The sequence below is a fragment of the Crassostrea angulata genome, chromosome 8, assembly GCF_025612915.1.
Source record: "Crassostrea angulata isolate pt1a10 chromosome 8, ASM2561291v2, whole genome shotgun sequence".
Taxonomy (NCBI): domain Eukaryota; kingdom Metazoa; phylum Mollusca; class Bivalvia; order Ostreida; family Ostreidae; genus Magallana; species Magallana angulata.
The window spans coordinates 29220478-29238414 of NC_069118.1; the positions used below are offsets into that span (position 1 = coordinate 29220478).

Below are 17937 nucleotides of genomic sequence, written 5' to 3' on the forward strand. Positions count from 1 at the left end.
AGACAGAGCGGTACATATATGCAGCTAAGGTAACTAAGAATGATTCCAATAAAATACTTTGTTGAGTAATGCAAGCTTTTAAGAAAGCAATACTTATATTTGTTTAAAATATAACACCCAAATACTTCGTCTTACATTCGCTATTTGTAGAACAAGCAGAACCAGTATCAGTCTGATCGGCCTCACCATATACATTGTTGGAATTTTATTGTCCTAGCATTGCAATGCTCTGCATGTACACAATTTCTTTTAAAATTTAAACACTTAAAGTGTTCATCTATATGGCTACACATAACGTACACACGTGATTCAAAATAACCCAGACGGAAAACGGTAAAGAATTCAATCATTGAGTCTACGTTTTATAGAACTTGTAAGAAAACACAATGCGGGTCTGAATGTTTGTTGATATGTCAATCTATCAATATACAGTTTGTTAATTATTTTCGATTGCTAAGGCTACAGCGTATTTGATGAACATTGAACAACATTTTTTCCATGCCACTTTTTTCCATGGAAGATAGCGAATACAAGTATAAAGCATTTATAAAATTTATCTAATTACCTCTTTAGAATTGTGCATTGAATAAATAATTTATAAGTTGCTGCTGAAGGTTGTTTGGTATTTTCGTTTGTAGATTCTTTGCAAGTAAAAAACCTGAAACTCGGGGCAAGTCATAATTAAAATCCTTAATAACCGTAACTTAAAACTAGCGGCTTTGGATTCGTATACGAATATTTTTTTGCTTTAAAAGAATTGTTCTATCGGGAGCAATATCGCGTTCGTTTAAATTGCCAGCGTACATTTGTCATGTCAGTAATACACATTGTGCTTTATATGACGGCCGTGTAAACGTATTGTAAAAAAGTTGAGTTCAATTACCATGCATTAGAACCATTTTATTAACACATCTCCCAGTACTGAAACAATTCAAAATGTCTCTGTTACAGTAACACAGTGGGGCGTTAATCGTGTACGTCCAGCTCTACAAGCACATGCACTGTCGTCTAGGCGACGGCCTGAATACAGCTAGCGACTCTCCTATCGATCGGTTACCTGAGTCTCGTAATGCATCTAAATATAGACAGGGGCACAGTTATGAAACAAACAACAAAAATAAGGTCAAAGAGGTTTATCTACATGAAATGAAAATGTACATATGTATAAAAACATTTGGGAATTTTATGTGGAATTATTTTTGCGCGCTACATGTATCAGATAGTGCATTACAAGAAGCCCTTTCATAAACTCATAAACGTGCGCACCCCCACAAAAATGGACCGAACTGACAACAATTGTTTTTGCAAATACTGACTATAAATTACGAAAATATTAAATTGAATACTATAGAAGGATTCAAAATTAATTTCTTTACAACTTTGCTTCAATAATGCATTAGAAATATTTATTCCTTTTTAAGTTATTGACAAGAAACTTTGGACGCCCCTAACTCCCTAATTATAAGGGCCAGCCCCTTTTTTGGTATACCAAATGAAAGGTCTGGGTAAGACCAAGAACTTTTAAAATACATGTTATAACAAATTTTTATCAGGTAGAAAACTAACACGGAAAATGCTCGAATTTTTTTGATTTTTTTTCTTACCTTTGTTTCAACATCTATACCACCCCTTTTATTTGCATTTAAATAATAAATAAAATATATCTCGCACAAATTCAATGTATTAGCTTCCAAACCAGCCCATCTTTGAGACTCTGCCAGTCATCGTTAAAGCTAAACCCCCTGGACAAAAGAAGTCGTTAAATTTTACTAAAAGGGGAATAACTCAAAACCAGATAGGGATTTTCCTCAACCAAAATATGCAACGACAACATCACGCGGCATGTTATCAGTCCTGAAAATTTCAAAACAATCGGTGAACAAACGAGCGAGATATTAAGGATCAAAGTTGGCGTCTAGAAGAAAAAAAAAATAATAAGAAATTTAAAATTTTTCCAGAATAATAGTAAGGTTTTCCGCTGAGAGCGGAAAACCTTAAAAAGTGTCTTTCTTTGCAACACTCAGTTTTCAGGCCTAAACGCAAAAAAACACAGATCACAGCTCAAAATTTTCAAAATTTATATATTTTTTAAATTCGTGTGTCTAGAACTGTTAATTTATATGTTTTTAAATCTTTGACAAAGTTTGAAAGTCTAATATCCTGTTACAAGAGAGTTATAGAGGTTAAAACTCCTTGTTTTGTAAACAAAGCTCGAGTCTTGTTAATGTTTATTTTTGTTGCATTGGTAAAAGTTTCAATCTAATGTGGCTGTTTGTTGTGATGAAATCATATATGAATCTATTGAATCAGTCTATCTTGTTTTCACAAGTTGTTTTGATAAAGAAATGGCAATTTCTTTACTTTACAGTATTTGTAAATAAATATAAGACTCGAGCTTTGTTTACGTAACAACGACTTCTTTCCTTTGTGTCTCGCTTGTAACATGACTTCTAACATTCAATTTTGGTGAACCATTCAAAATAAAAAAGGACGCTATTTTATGCATAGAAATAAAAAAAAATTCATCTGAAATCGTGTCTAGATCCTTTTAAGCTTTCATAGATGTGCGCCTTTCTTTAAAAATTGAAAAAAAAATGTTTTTGAATTTTTTGATTACGTCATTGTCATATTTAAAACTTTCCTGCAGGTTTTTTTACCCTCCTTATGGCAGTTTATTTTTATGCAATTGATCGCTACAAAAGTGGATTAGACCTGCTCACTCATTAATTAATCCAAGCATTTACTATTTTTTTACGAAACTGAATTATACTCGACATCTTGATGAATTTGCAACATACATATAAAACAGTTTTTTGACGAAATAGTAAGAATGTTGAATGCCATTCATTGGGATGGATCAAAATTACAGGTATATCTTCTTGTATGGATCAAGCTAAAACTAAAAGTATTAAGTAAAACTATGAACATTTATTTTGAGTCATTAATTCATCAAAAATCATTTCCCTTAAAATTCATTCAACTGACATTTGCTGTAATAAGCAGTGGTCTGACAAAGATCAAACAATAATCTTTAATATTCTTAAACGAAACAGACCCCCACAAGTAGTTTCAGTTTCACTACTTTGATATTTTGATTTGATTAAAAAAAGGAAAATATAAATTTCTGTATGACATCATTGACACTAAGGCTATCACCAAAATCATACCTAGTGTATTTTTGTATATATTTGAAACGTTTTTTTTTTCAGTAAAGATAAATTTGTATAAGCAATGTGTTTTGGTACCAGGCGCAGAATATAGATTACTCTGCACAATTTCATGAACACTTATCTTTACCTTTACTGCAATTCGGGGAGGGGGCGTGGGCTAAGAACCATGTATTCTACTATTATTATGTTGAATTTCAATTCATCGCTATGCATCAGCGTATATATTTTACAGATAAACTTAAACAAGTATTAAAGTGGATTATGGAAATTATCAAAACAATCATCTCAACATGATCCTTAGGGTAACATTTATCTGCGTTTTGCTACGATATTCATATTCCTTACCCGATGAACAAAATGATGAACAGTTTGAAATTGTTCTCGAAAACCCTTTAGAAAACTTCCCTCTACGAAACATGGAAATTGATCCTGACGGAAAGAACATTTTTGTAAGTGGAAAGAATATTCTTTACCGGTTAAAATTAAGGAAAAATATGTCAATACAATCGAGACAAACTGGACCAGAGGCCAACTGTTTGGAACCTGAACATGAAGAATACTGTGGAGATGACTACAATACAGTGATGGTCGTGCCACCTGATAGTTTGCTTACCTGCGGTACACTGAGAGGTGGACTTTGTTTGATACGTGATAAAATATCTTTGAATATTACAATGACTACTGGGCCCTCCTCAAATATCCGTTTAGTTTCCAATTATCAAGCTTCAGCCGTAGGCATTCTACTTAATATTACTGACAGAAGTTCTCCTGGAAAGTTTAAAAATATTGTTCTTTTTGCGAAACAGTACACAGCTTTACCAACAAGTCCTGCTCAACTGGATATAGCTGCTATATTCTCAGTTTTACCAAACCTGTCAGCTATAAATATAGGTTCTTCTATATCTGGAAAGATTTTTGATATGATTTTGAGGACACCAGTAAATGTTGTAATGGATTTTAGAGTGATGATTGAAAATGAACATTTTGTTTTCCTTCTATTAAATGAGGATTCACAATCAAAACTTGTTAAGATCTGCAAGTCCATAGATAGTGAAGATCCCAAGAAAGTGTATGAAGACATTCCTATATCTTGTAATGCTAAGGGGAAAGATTTGACTCATGTCAAACATGGATTATTTATCTTTGTGTCTGAAAAAAGATATTTAGTGGGTCTTTTTTCAAGTTTAAAACCCACGTTGTCTGCTGTGTGTATTTTCAAAGAAAATGAGATCTACGAAGCATTTCTGAAGTCAAGAAAACATAGGTTTGGATGTCCAAAACAAGACCTCCCTTCAAAAGATGCGATATTCGACGCAAATAATAGTGTACAAAATTGTTTCTCATACAACAACTTTAATAAAACCTCTGAGGTATGTATACTAAGATCAATTTGTTTCTTCAATTTTTTTATATCGCTGATAGATAATTAACCCCCTTAGTGCCATGTTAAAAAAAACAATTCACATAACAATGTTTTGTAATATATTCTTAACAATCTGCTGAGGTTTGCCAACGTAATCGTGATTGTTTTTTTAATAATTTGCACTCATACATGTAACCCATGCGCGGAGCTAGAGGGGGATTAGGGAAGTCAGGACCTCCCAGGACCTGGTAAATTTAAGCTTACCAGGTATCAAATTGTACACTCAATCCTAACCGCGGGAAAATGTTCTGGATTTGTACAAGTTTAGAACTATGGCATTTAATGAAAAACGGTATTGTATTTTTGTTGTCAGCTTTAGCCGAAAAAAGTTGTTTCCGTATGAAGCATCCTACTGACTTCACTATTTGCACACACATTACGCTTTGCACTACTTTCTTAACTATGCAGTGAAAGGCTTCATGTAAATCTTTAATAAAATATAATACAACTTATAAACATAATTTAGATGAAATTGACTGAAGATTTGACAATTTTCAAAGTTACATAATGATTTAAATCACGCTTTGTTTTCTTAACTTGCGAAAGAAATTCCTTTGCTTCGCCTACTAAACGGAAAGCTAATTTCTTCCTTGCTGCATCGAAAAGCAACGAAACAGTGCGCGTTTTATCCTATTTGATGCATATTGTACATTTGGCATAACATAAAATTATTTCATGCTGACAACCGATCATTTGTTTGATAAAAATATTCGTTTCTTATCCCCACCCAGATTTTTTTCTCGAAACACATACGAAGCAAATAAAGCAATTGAATGCAGTATTTGTATTGTATTAATACCTACCTGTCTTTTGATGAATTTAATAAAAGCAAAGATAGATTATCATTTGATCATCATAAGACCTAAAGACTTGTTAGAGTCAGATAGATAAACTAAAAGAGCTATTTAGCAGCATAGACACACACAACTGTGTTTGAGTGATATTATGGTAAGCACATAAAATACCGTAGAAAATAATAGAGCATAGCCATGTCCATGTCATGCATTATCCATTCAAAAGTCACAAAGTGTAATTGGTTTTTTTAATTCATATTTTTACAGCCTATTGAAGGAGTATATGAGGCATTTTACAAGGGAGATTACTGTAATAGTGTAACAAGCCAACTACCCCAGTTCGGTGTTATTGTGGGTCTTTTGCCACTTAAAGGTAATGCAGTGTACTCCACCAAGTCTCATCGAGTCACAGTCGTTGGAAGTTCAACAATTAACAACTTGACAACCCTCTATATTGGAACGGATAATGGAAATGTTACTCAGGTTACTTAAAATCAATTCTGTTGTTTTCCTTTATTCTATACTGAAATAGCCTACGATACACTATGAAGCGAAAATTAGTTTCAGAATTGATATTAGAAATTCTATTTCGAACATAATACAGTTTTTTTAGGTCATGGAAAGTAAGTTTTGAGATTTTTCTTTTATAACTATACAGCAGAAAATATCAATTTCTTTTTACATCACATAAACTAACTACCAATTACTATAATGTTGTATTTTTACACGGCTTACTTTTATACAGCATATTATATTATTATGAAAAACTTAGGGTCAATTTTCCGACATCGGAAAAAAAAATAGCAGATGGATAAAACGTACGCTCAACTAAAATGTAGTGCATTTCAACCGCAGAGTGAAAGTAAAATACAACGCAATTCTTTTGAGCCTTGATAAATGTAAAACGAATATACGTGAAAAAAATCCCCATAACATGTATCTATATAGAAAACACTATCTGCAATTAGGAACATACTACAGGATAAAAAGAACCCAACATGGACTGTTATATTCTCTACACGTAAGATATACGAAATAATTTATATAGTAATGAATTGCTAAGATGAGCTGTGGTCTTCCTAACAATTTATGATAAATAAATATTCATAACATGAAGAAGCTATATTAACACGATATTAATCTTTTTTTAGTTTTCTTATTAATAACGTGTTTTAAGACTATGCATTTTGGACACAATGCGCATGAATTTCCATGAACTACTTTGCTGTGCGTTGAAGAAATGGGGATTGGATATATATCGTTTGTTTGAAAATTTAAGGCAGCAACTGTTGAACTGTTTTCTACTAGACAGCCATATTTTTGCTTATAGTCGCTTACAAAATTTGGTCGCTCTCTGACACTTTACCGACATAAAAAGCATGAAAGAGAGAGAGAGAGAGAGAGAGAGAGAGAGAAAGAGAGAGAGAGAGATTTTCAGTCTCTACTACACAATACGCACAAAGATACACCAAAAGAGCCCGGCTTTCAGTAGTTCAGTACTTTATTAACCTACTGTCTCCTTATCAACCTCTGGGTCGGGTCTCCCGAATGATGTACAATATAAGGTTTCCTTTGGTCTTCGTATTCACATCCACTTTTTTGTTACCTATGGTCTCTTAAATGTTATACAATATCGGGTCTCTGTATTTATATTATATACATCTTTATATGACCTTTGGTTTCCCTAATATTGAACAATATAAAGTGACCTCTGGTCTCTCCGTATTTATGTACATTTTTATGTTGACACTGATCTCCTTAATGATGTACTAGCTCCATCCTCTTAAACAAAATATGGCTATTTCTGGTGCCCCTATGGATTAACAAACAATTTCATCATTGATTTAGGACCTGATACGACTCTTATCTTTTTTATGGATTTTCTTTAATGATGACCCTGATCCCCCTGTCATGGGTGATTTTTGGTGAATCTCTATCTTGTGAAATGACATAAGGTGACCTCTGGTCAGCCTATATATATATCAGGAAAAAAAATAATTGATTTAGAACCTGAGGTTACCTCCGGTGTCCTTATGGGTGATCTTGTAATTGTTATATAAGGTGATCTCTGGATTCCGTTTTATTTAAGAAAATTATTATTACATTGACCTAGGACCCACTGTTACCTCTGGTCTCCTTTTAGATATTTCACTTAAAGTGAACCCTGGACTCCATACCGTAGCTGACTTCTTGTGAATCTCCATTTTCAAAAAAAAAAACCTCATAAGATGACCATTGGTGTCCTGTTTGATTAACAAATATATTACTTTATTGATTTAGGTCCTAAAGTTTTCTGTGGTCTCCTTATGGATGTTCAACTTAAAATGACCCCTGGTCTCCCTACAGTGACCGGCTTCTGGTGAATATTCATTTTGTAAAATGACAAAAGATGACCCTATAGATTATCACAATTATTACTACATTAAAAGACCATAGGTGACTTCTGGTCTCCTTATGGATATTTCACTTAAAGCGACCCGTGTTCTCCCTACCATGGCTAACTTCTGATTAATCTCAATCTGCAAAAATGACATATGGTGACCTTTTAACATATAATTAAATTACTATTTCTTCATTGATTAAGGACCTAAGGTGACATCGGAACTGTTAATGATGCTTAATTATATGCTGAATTTGACCCCGTCTCCCTACAGTGACTGGTTAATCTCCATCTTCGAAAATGACCCAGGGGATTCATGCTCTTTCTATATTTTACCAAAATTACAACTATATTGATTTGGGACCGTTGGAATCCTAATGGATATTTTACTTAGGATGACACTTCGTTTCCCAACAGTTTTGAATACTGGTGAATTCCAATCTTTAGAATTGTGTAACGGTGAAATCTGGTCTCCCTATAGATAAAAAAATTATCAGTTTATATATTTATATGACATAAAGCGATCTCCGGTCTCCTTGCATATATTCGTCTCAGGGTAATCCCTGATCTTCCTACAGTGGCTGGTTACTGCTGAATCTCCATCTTGTAAAATGACATTAGCTGACCTCTCACCTTTGTATTAATTAACAAAATTAATACGACATTGATTTAGGACCTTAGGTGACCTCTGGATCCTTATGGATAAAGATTTACATACTTATCTTTACTTGTAAAGGACTTCCATAAGTGCTCATTAATACAGTCACTTTGGAGAACCATTTTCGGGATACCCCAAGTCCTAGTTGATCGTACGTTTTATCCCTCAGCACAAAAATAACGTAAGGTCAGGTAAATGTAGCTTTTACCGTGAAACATCTAAACCAAAATGGTATGGTTTTAATTATATGAACTAATTTAAACAAACACTTTTAAGCGGTTAGCATCTGTTTGGTTAGGTAAAATACATAGTTACTCAACTATCAACTAATTGTAGTTATTTTGAAAATTAAACAATTTGTATTTCTATTCTGTTCATCTTAGTTACAAAGCCTTTGATTGATTTTTTAAATATTGGAACAATGCAGAAACGTTTTTATGTGGGTTTTGACGTCTAACTGCGTTTTGGTTTACTTTGAAGCTATTTTATGACATAGAGAAGAATGGCACTAGATTGCTTCAAGAACTAAAATGTGACTCATCAGAAATCAGAGCTGTAAGACGTGTAAATGAGGAGACGTACATTATGTCACAAAATAAAGTACTGGAGTTTTTTTTCTCAAACATTTGTGTCTTTTTATGAAAATTCACGTTACAAACTTGATCTTAATGTAACTGAAATTAAACTTCTTAACTATTGTAATAATGTTTTTGCTAAAATACTCTACTGTTTTCATACCTTTTCAATGACTTAATGTGTGGTTTTACGTAGGGTGCATGCAGTGCAATTATATACGTGTGGTATATAGTTTTATTCAAGTTCAAACACTTTTCTGTTTAATAACATCAATTCATTTTTATATTTCTCAATGTATTGAAGATTGTGAAGATACTTCGTACAAAGACTTGTGAACAGTATTCAGAAAACTGTCAGCAATGTATGGATATTCAGAATGTCAATTGTGGTTGGTGTGTAACCCAGGGAGGGTATGTTTTTCATGTCATCATATTACAATTAAAAAACTTGATTATCAATAAAACAAGTTTATATTAACATTTCTGTGAAGTTTTCACACGAAAATTTTAGATAAAAATCATCAAAAATACTTTCTTAGCAATTTAAGCAATAAAATACACTGTGAAGGGAAAAGTAAAAACAAACTCAGAATTCATGAGTTCAAGTCTTTAGGTACATAATTATAATTGTTACTTTAGTTTAAGAAGATCTGGCCCCGAGGTTATAAAACTTTTTTGAGTACGATCTCGTACTCCAAATCGTACCCCGTGCTCCAAATCGTACTCATACTCAAGATATCGAGGTTATAAAACTTTTTCATACTCCTACTCGTACTCCGGCTGAGTACAAAAATACGATTTTCTGAGTAAGCTTTGAAGCTTTCTCAAAGTCGTACTCAAGACATTTAATCTAAATAAAATGCAGTGCAAACATATCATATTGTTCATATTGTAACATTGCTGTATTATACGCTATAATTTAATCATATTTTCATGTATATGAATTAAAATGGAAAGTTTTTACCAATTTTTTAATGACATATCTAGATATAAAGGAGGTGAATTTAAGAGTAAGGGCGAACTGCAACCAAGATTATCAAAATAACTTTTAGATAGTTCACTTCATTAATTAATGTACATATACATGTATAACTACCTACAAAATACTACCGTTGAATAGCTCGACTTTTTAAGAATTCTGTTTTTTGTCAAATACGACCCATACACCCCATCATTTAAAACAAAGAAATCAATGTACATGTATCGTTATTAATCAATTTCAATCAGATGTACTTGATGGGTCCATTTTTTTATTATAGTGAAAATGTAGGTTTGTTCTAAACATTACAAAGGATGGGGGATGCATAAAAGTCTAATGCTTTCTATTACTTACTTATTAATCAATTATCATTTATGTTGCATGCCACAAAACTTGGAAAGGGAAACATTTTATAGAATAAGCGGTAAATCAGTGGCGGAGTAAAGGAGGTCGCACCCGGCGTCCCCCCCCCCCCATCCCCCCCCCCACACAGCCCTAAAAAAATTGTCCAAATAAAGTTAAATCATACTCCTTCTGGCAAAGAAAATGTACAACTTGCGAGTCTTAATTATCTTTTTTTTTTAACTTGGGGGATTTCTCTACATTAGACTGTTTCAATGGTGCAATATGAAGAAAACGCGTGTGTTCAATGATGTAACTAAAAAAACCTAGGAAAAAACATTTTGGTTACGCTGTCCTTGGGTTCAAATATGACCAGTCACCCATATACCCACCTTTAAGTAATTGGTTATACTAACAAGTGTTTTAACGACTCTTCCATTGTTATTATAATATAAGCTGGTATATATAGTTACATGTATCTTTTATTAAAACTTCATTAATTTACATTGTCCCATTGAACTTGGTTTTTAAACTGATTAATTTACAGTCATTCGAAAGAAAAAAAATAAAAGGATATGTTTCTTGGATTTCTACAAGACAGAGGAATTTGATGACTGTAGGTCTTAAATCTACAAACCTTTAAAAATTGTAAATAATTTTATTACTTTAAGTATACCGGTAATCACGAGAAGAAATATCTCAAACGTCTATTTAAAGACTTCCTTTTTACCCTACAAAATCTCTAGAATCCTGGAGCTTCCGGGGCCGGCTTTGCCCCCTGGGTCACCAACAGGACTTTGCCCTGGACCATCTGGAGGCCACAAAGCGGCCTCTCCAGACTCCCTGTCTTATACTGACGTCCCCTCTAACTTCACATTCTGGATCTACCCCTGGAACTAAATATTTTTAAGAGGAGTTGGCGTTGGTGTGTGTGAGGGGGGGCGGGGGCGAATCCTACTTCCTATGGTTTATCTATACGATTGTTGTTGGGTTTTTTTATTTTCATAAAACAGTTACTGTCTGCATGTGGAAAATATTGGCTTATAAATTGCCTTTCCTCTGTAGTGTCAAAAACGCTGTGAAATTTAGAGTAATTTTGAGCAAGGTTCATTTCTTTTTATCTCGAAATATCGATAATAAAAACCTATTTTGAAAGTTAACAAAAAGCAATCTTACTTGGAAATGTAGAAAGTAATCAAGAATCAGCAGTAAGTAATTAAAACGCAGGTTAAAGGGCGTTAGATGTAAACATAAAGATAATATTTCGAATTTTTAAGTTTTGTATTGGCAATAATTTTAAAATTATGACGTACATATTTGGCTTCCTAGGTGACCATATACTACATGTAGCTGCAGAGATCTAGATGTGTTCTTTGTCTAATATAGGCCGCAACTTCTTTTTAATTTTACTGCGGGAAGGTAGAGTATCCATTCCGAACCATCTACCAGTAATTGATTTTTATTTTCCAAATATTAAAGAAATTTTACCATGGAACATCACCTACCTTACGATCTTTATTATTTATTTCGAATTAAAACATCGAGAGCATAGACATGTCTAAGTATACGTAAGTATGTATTGTTTGGTTTAACATTTAATTATAAACGCTCGAATATAAGGATGGTGGGTCCCGGTGACCCCATAGTCTTAAGTATTATATTAGTATCTTTCTACAAATAAAATTTGGTGTTATGACATCAAATTTTATTCTTATATATATTCTGCTTGAGAATTCGGGTAATTTACAGTTAATTAAAAGCTTGTTTATGTAAAAAAAAAAAAAGAAAAAGAAAAAAAAGATAACACTTAAATTAATCATAACCCGCAAGATAAAAGCTAGAATTTATGAGAGAGAGAGAGAGAGAGAGAGAGAGAGAGAGAGAGAGAGAGAGAGATTTGAAGGGGATTATTGTTATTCTATGCAATCGATTGAAAATACATGTACTACTTAAAATAGCTTCTTCGCATTTTCATGTGAGAGATTTTTCTCTATATAGCTTAGCTGTGGGAATATTCATCTCTTAAATTGTTTAATTTTATTAGCAAGTAACTATTTAGATAATTCAAATAGCTATTCCTTTTTTATCTAAAGTAACCAAATATCTATGTCAAATGCATCAAAATTAACACATGTATTTCGAATTTTAAAGATGAATAGGAAAAGGCTTGCTCAAAAATATCAATGGACGTTACTTAAGATTAAAAATGACACAGTATGTATATATAAATTCTAAACACACATTTTCAAGCCTTGACTAAGTGAGAAAAACTTGAACCATAAATAAAACCCCACAAAAAGGGTTACAGCAACTTTAGTACACAGTTTCCTTGAACACGTTGTTTCGGTTTAACGTGGTCCTCAAATTGGAAATTTCAAAAATATTTCAATTAGTGAATTTTCTTAAACTCTCGTGCACATTCCCAAAAATATTAAAATGAGAAACTTTACGTGTGTCCTTGGCTTTTGGCATATGTTCATTGATGCAATTCCAACACCCACCCCCACCCTACCCCTTCAAGATATTAGATGTTTTTTTCTCACAAGAATTTTAAAAGGCAAATATAGTACTAAGTATGTTGCAATTAAATTGGAATACCCATATAATTTCCTTAGTGTATACTATATGAGTGTAAAAATAAACGGATTTCTCAGAATTTTTGTGATTTTCCCAAGTATATGTTTCTATTTTTGAATTAAACTCTTCCCTGTTTTCCCTAATACAGGAACTGCTCACTAAATATCTTAAGAGATATCCACTTGGGGGCAGTGACTTTCCAGTTTTATATTGGCGTCGTTTCTGACCTTTTCCTGGCATGTAAAATATCAAAATCGTATAAAAGCCAGGAAAATTTTTAGATATATCGAACTAAATTCTATGTTGAAATACTCTCTTCATATCCGTGTAAATTCTTACTTCTTTCTTTTATATTCATATCGTTCCTTACAACATAATTATACTTAATCATCACATGCATGAATCACTATCATACTATTTATGGTGTTCCGATGGGGCTACTTCGACCTTCGCATTTTTGCCTTTAGGGCGAAGATGCGAGGGTACAAAGTTGCGAAGGCGAAAGTACTAAGGTGCTACGGCGAAGGAGCGAAAGTGCGAAGATGCGACGGCGAAAGTGCGAAGGTGCAAAGGCGAAGGAGCGATAATACTATTGCTCCTTCGCACTTTCGCGTTCGCCTTTTTTTATTGCATTCAAAAAGCCTCGGTCCATTACATAGAATTTGACAAAATTAACTCGCCAAGGTTTTCCGATTAATCCATGATACTAGTATCATTGGTACGCATTGGTTCGCCATCGCAACTTTGCAGTCTTGCATCTTCGCCCTAGAGGCAAAAGTGCGAAGGTCAAAGTGGCCCCATCGGAAAACCATATATTTTGAAAATTCCATAAAATATTCTAAATATAAGATGTTTTACGTAAAAAGTAACACACGTCAAAAACATTGTTTTATGCACGGTAAACAGATAAAAAGTGAGTGAATCTATATAAGGTAGCTCATTGGTTTGCTGATGTCATAATAGAAATTTTGACAAGGAAATGTGACTGTCTTAACAAAATCATACATTTTTTTTTAAATACAAATAATTTCTAGCAACATAATAATAATCAGTTCAAAACGAGTGAATGTAGTTTATACAAATATTTAATTGTTAAAAAAAATAAAACTCTCGAAATGCGTTTACTGACTAAAATTCGTATGTTACTTTACTGTAAATACAATGAAATGGAGTTGCTTAATTCGATATATTGAACCCGGTAACACCATTGAAGGTTACATTTTGTTCTATAAAGTATTAGTGTCAGTTAAAAACTGTTCAATCATTTATTTATAATCATGTTCAGGCTACTAAATAAACTGAACGTTCGCTACTTTTGCAACTAAAAATTCAACTCTGTACATGTAAAAATGACTATTCATCAAAAGATGAAATAGAACCTCTAGCTAAGTATCAGATGCGATCACAAACTTATTTTGTTAATAACTTTTCGGCAATTGTTTCTGCATTGATCAAGTTTCATAAAAAAATGTCATATTTCTACTCTTCCCAACCCTTCAATAATCATAATCTTTACATTCGATGTCAACTTTAAGTTTATGATCATAAACTTCATTTTTTTTTTTTTTTTTTTTTTTATACCAAAATCTCATATGCTTTGTTATTTGTGGTTTTTAGATGTACAAAAAAATTATGACGTCATAATAAAAATATGAGGTTTTGTGAAATCTTTTAAAACTTTAAACTTAATTTCCACAAAGTAAGCCGAGAACGCTTATTGATTTTGTGATGAATTAATTATGAATTATATTTTCTGTCATTTTGTTGATTAGATTTAGAATTGTCTGATTTGTTAATGTACTAGAGTCATAGTTTTGAAATGCGCTTACGAACTCAAATATGCATGCTACTATATGTAGTATTTATTGCTTGATTTGATAAGCAAGACTGTCTCTAAAACACAATAACCACGCAGACGAATTTCAAATAGATTCCAGAAATAAAACCTTAAAAACACTGAATATCAAGCAGACTTATTTTCAGGATAGGTTTTCTCACTAGCAGGAAACCCGCAAATAAATCAAAACATTAATTAAAATTTAGTATGTTATGAATTGTTATATAATTTCCAAAAACTATTTTTGAATTACCTACGAAATACCAATAATATTACTCTTTCTCTATACATGTATTTATTATCTTAACAATAAAATGCGTTTACTTTTTTGGTTTCATGCGGATGTAACGGTAGCGGAAATTGCAGTATAAATCAATTATTCACGTCGAGAATGTACATTTTTGTCTGCAAATAAAACACAAACGATAACTTTAAAAAAAAAGATTATCTTTTGTAAATATTCATTTAAAGTGCGGGTTTTTTTATTGAGCAAAGTGCGTTAATTTTGTTTTGTCAATTAAAACGTGAAACAGAAGGAATTGACAATTCTCCAAGTATGTGCCGTGGTAGCTTCAGTCTACTTGCGAATCTGAGGTCAGCCCTTGCAAATCCATTAAATGCGTGCTCTCAATGTTGCCTTAGTTTCAATCAATCAAGAAATAATACACATAAACCTAGCAAAAGTGTAAAAAAAAAAAAGAAGAGACAATAATCAACGATGTTAACAAAACTAAGTATTGATACTTGAGATACCTTTGACAATTTAAAGGCTAAATAATGAATCTATAACAGTTTTTCAAAACTAGAATAATGCGTAAGTTCTTAGGCCGACACCCACTTCGTGTTTTGGATTGCGTATAAAACACTGTCAGCAGAAAATAGAGGGATACTTAGTGGATATAAATATGTTATTATGTTTTGAGAAAAATTACTTTTTACAGTCTTAACTTAATGCATATTTTTTTGTTTCTACAGTTTTCACAGCACGGACGTCCTCATTTACAACTCCATTTGAAGTTTTTATTCCAATATTTGGAGTGGTATTTGTCTTGATTCTTTGTGTCAGTTTCTTCTGTTACAAATGGTAATTTTTGTTTCAAATAACAGGGTTATATTACATAATTAACTGTTAGGTAATAGAACTTCGAGAGAAAACATAAAAAAAAACAGAACTATACACTGAACAAGAGTTCCGTTCACTCTGATAAATAAAGTAATTTTCAAATCATGAAATAAAATAATATGAAATGTTTAACATTTGTAACTGGTATGTCTCCTCAACAACAGCACAGAAAAAAACAAACAACATCAATTATCTTTAAGAAAACCTTGAAGCGAGAAATTAGTGTTTTTCAGGACATGCTATTAATGGCATTTCTTTTGCGGCTGAAATTAGTCTTCACTAATACTACTAGTCTAAATCTACTGAAATAGCCATTGTTTTACTGATTTCTGATATTCACCGACATTGTGCCGCCAGTGCTGAGAATTGCAGATATTTACTTATAATTCAACTGTTGTTACTGGCAATTGATGTTGTTACTGATATTTACTGACGTTTTTGCCATCAGTTCTGATAATTACAGAAATTTATGAGATTTACTGAGCTTTACTCAGCACTGACAGCACAATATCATTTACTATAATATATTATCAGTAAAATGGCATTTCAGTACTTTCTTTCTAGAGCCAGTATCGATTATGGTCTAAAATAAATGATCAATTAGGAAAACACTAAAAGCCTTTCAAAGGTTGGTATTTGAATTATTCGTACGATAGGTTGTACTGCTTTTCAATCTACTGTTTATTTCGGCCTCGATATTTTTTTTAACATTTTGCAATCTGTTTAAAACGTTACTTTAATATAACTTAATATAGTGTATTGTCATTTCAACTGAAGGCCAAAAATACGATAGTCGCGGGGGAAACTCTTTAAGTATGCATGGTCTACAACAATGGCCACTGCCTCGGATCGCTCTCAAAGGTCACCATCACTTTATTGTTCTTAACCACTTGAGACTTACAGAAAAAAGCCGACCGGCATTAAGGCAAACTAATGTGTTTTTCCCAATATTATCAATGCGTTATGTTAGGTGAACACTTGAAAATGCAGTTTAGTGTGAAAATAGATTCTATGCATTATTTTTGCGTATTTTTAATAACATATACCATTTATCGATTTTGGATATGGCGCAAATTGAAATGTTATTAGGCAAGTCGTCTTATCTTTTTTTTCTTCACATCAAACTTTATTTTGGTATTTAAATTATTTTATACATGTTCTATTCTTATCAATTTTAATTACTTCTACAGGGGAGTTAGACAAGGTCAAAAAGGTCATCATGAAAATAAAACAACTTATTACCAAAGTCAATATCGAGATAGCACAGTAGAAAATCACATTTACGATGAACCTCACCAACCCAGAGGCCAAACACCAGTGGAAGATAGACAAGAGCTAACAGTATATGAAAGTATCTTGTAAATCCACTTCGTTACTTGGTATTAGCATTGTTAAACCGAAAACAAACTACAATGTTTGCCCATTGTTGGCAAATAAGGATAATCAACATTAACATTGTAACACTTCAAGCATTTTGCAGATGTTTTGAGTAATATTTGCATGTTGCAGCAACCTTGCTCTTGGTTACAAATATGAAAGAAACCAACACAATTCGGTGCTGACTCGCCTTGTCACGTTAGCTAAAACTAGAATATGTGTATGCAAAATTCATATGATTCAGAGGTCACGGAACCAAAGAACAAGTATCTTTAGAGCCATTTTTAACAATAAAAATTAAAAACCTCATTGTGCTGTTGTTTAAATTTCCTAGCTATTTTTATTTAACCACGTTTTAAAGCACTTCTGTTTCAAAAAATAAAAACAATGATATGCATCAAACGTGGATCGGGGGGGGGGGGTCAGCTAGAGGCTGACCCCCCTACCCCTTTGACAATTTAAATTTCTTAAATTTACACGGTAAAATTACCAAAATAGGTCTAAGTCTTCCCCTCGGAAAACATAGATATCTCCTGGACTTCCCTCCCCTTTCAAAATATTTTCTTGATCGGCGATGTGCATGTATAAGCACCAATTAGGTCAATGTGGATTTGATTCAACTTATCAGTCAATGTTGAACTTCAAAGACGTTCAAAAATCCTTAAATGGCTTACATAATAAATAATACATATTTTTATAGCT

General features: G+C 32.6%; 1 protein-coding gene across 1 annotated transcript; it reads left to right on the top strand.

Moving 5' to 3' along the window:
- The first annotated feature begins 3460 nt into the window (after window positions 1-3460).
- LOC128160871 (plexin-B2-like) lies at window positions 3461-17422 on the top strand. Its single transcript, XM_052824178.1, has 7 exons — window positions 3461-4540; window positions 5655-5870; window positions 8906-9025; window positions 9305-9411; window positions 10260-10270; window positions 15711-15819; window positions 17049-17422. The coding sequence occupies exons 1-7, from the start codon at window positions 3461-3463 to the stop codon at window positions 17218-17220; spliced, it is 1815 nt and encodes a 604-aa protein (XP_052680138.1). The 3' UTR covers window positions 17221-17422.
- Window positions 17423-17937: the final 515 nt, after the last annotated feature.

Bases quoted from the DNA above. Each gene is read 5' to 3' on its own strand.
- LOC128160871 (XM_052824178.1), top strand. From the start codon at position 3,461: ATGATCCTTAGGGTAACATTTATCTGCGTTTTGCTACGATATTCATAT. The intron at 5,871-8,905 runs GTTACTTAAAAT...TTTACTTTGAAG, and splicing joins ATAATGGAAATGTTACTCAG to CTATTTTATGACATAGAGAA. The intron at 9,026-9,304 runs GTACTGGAGTTT...AATGTATTGAAG, and splicing joins ACATTATGTCACAAAATAAA to ATTGTGAAGATACTTCGTAC.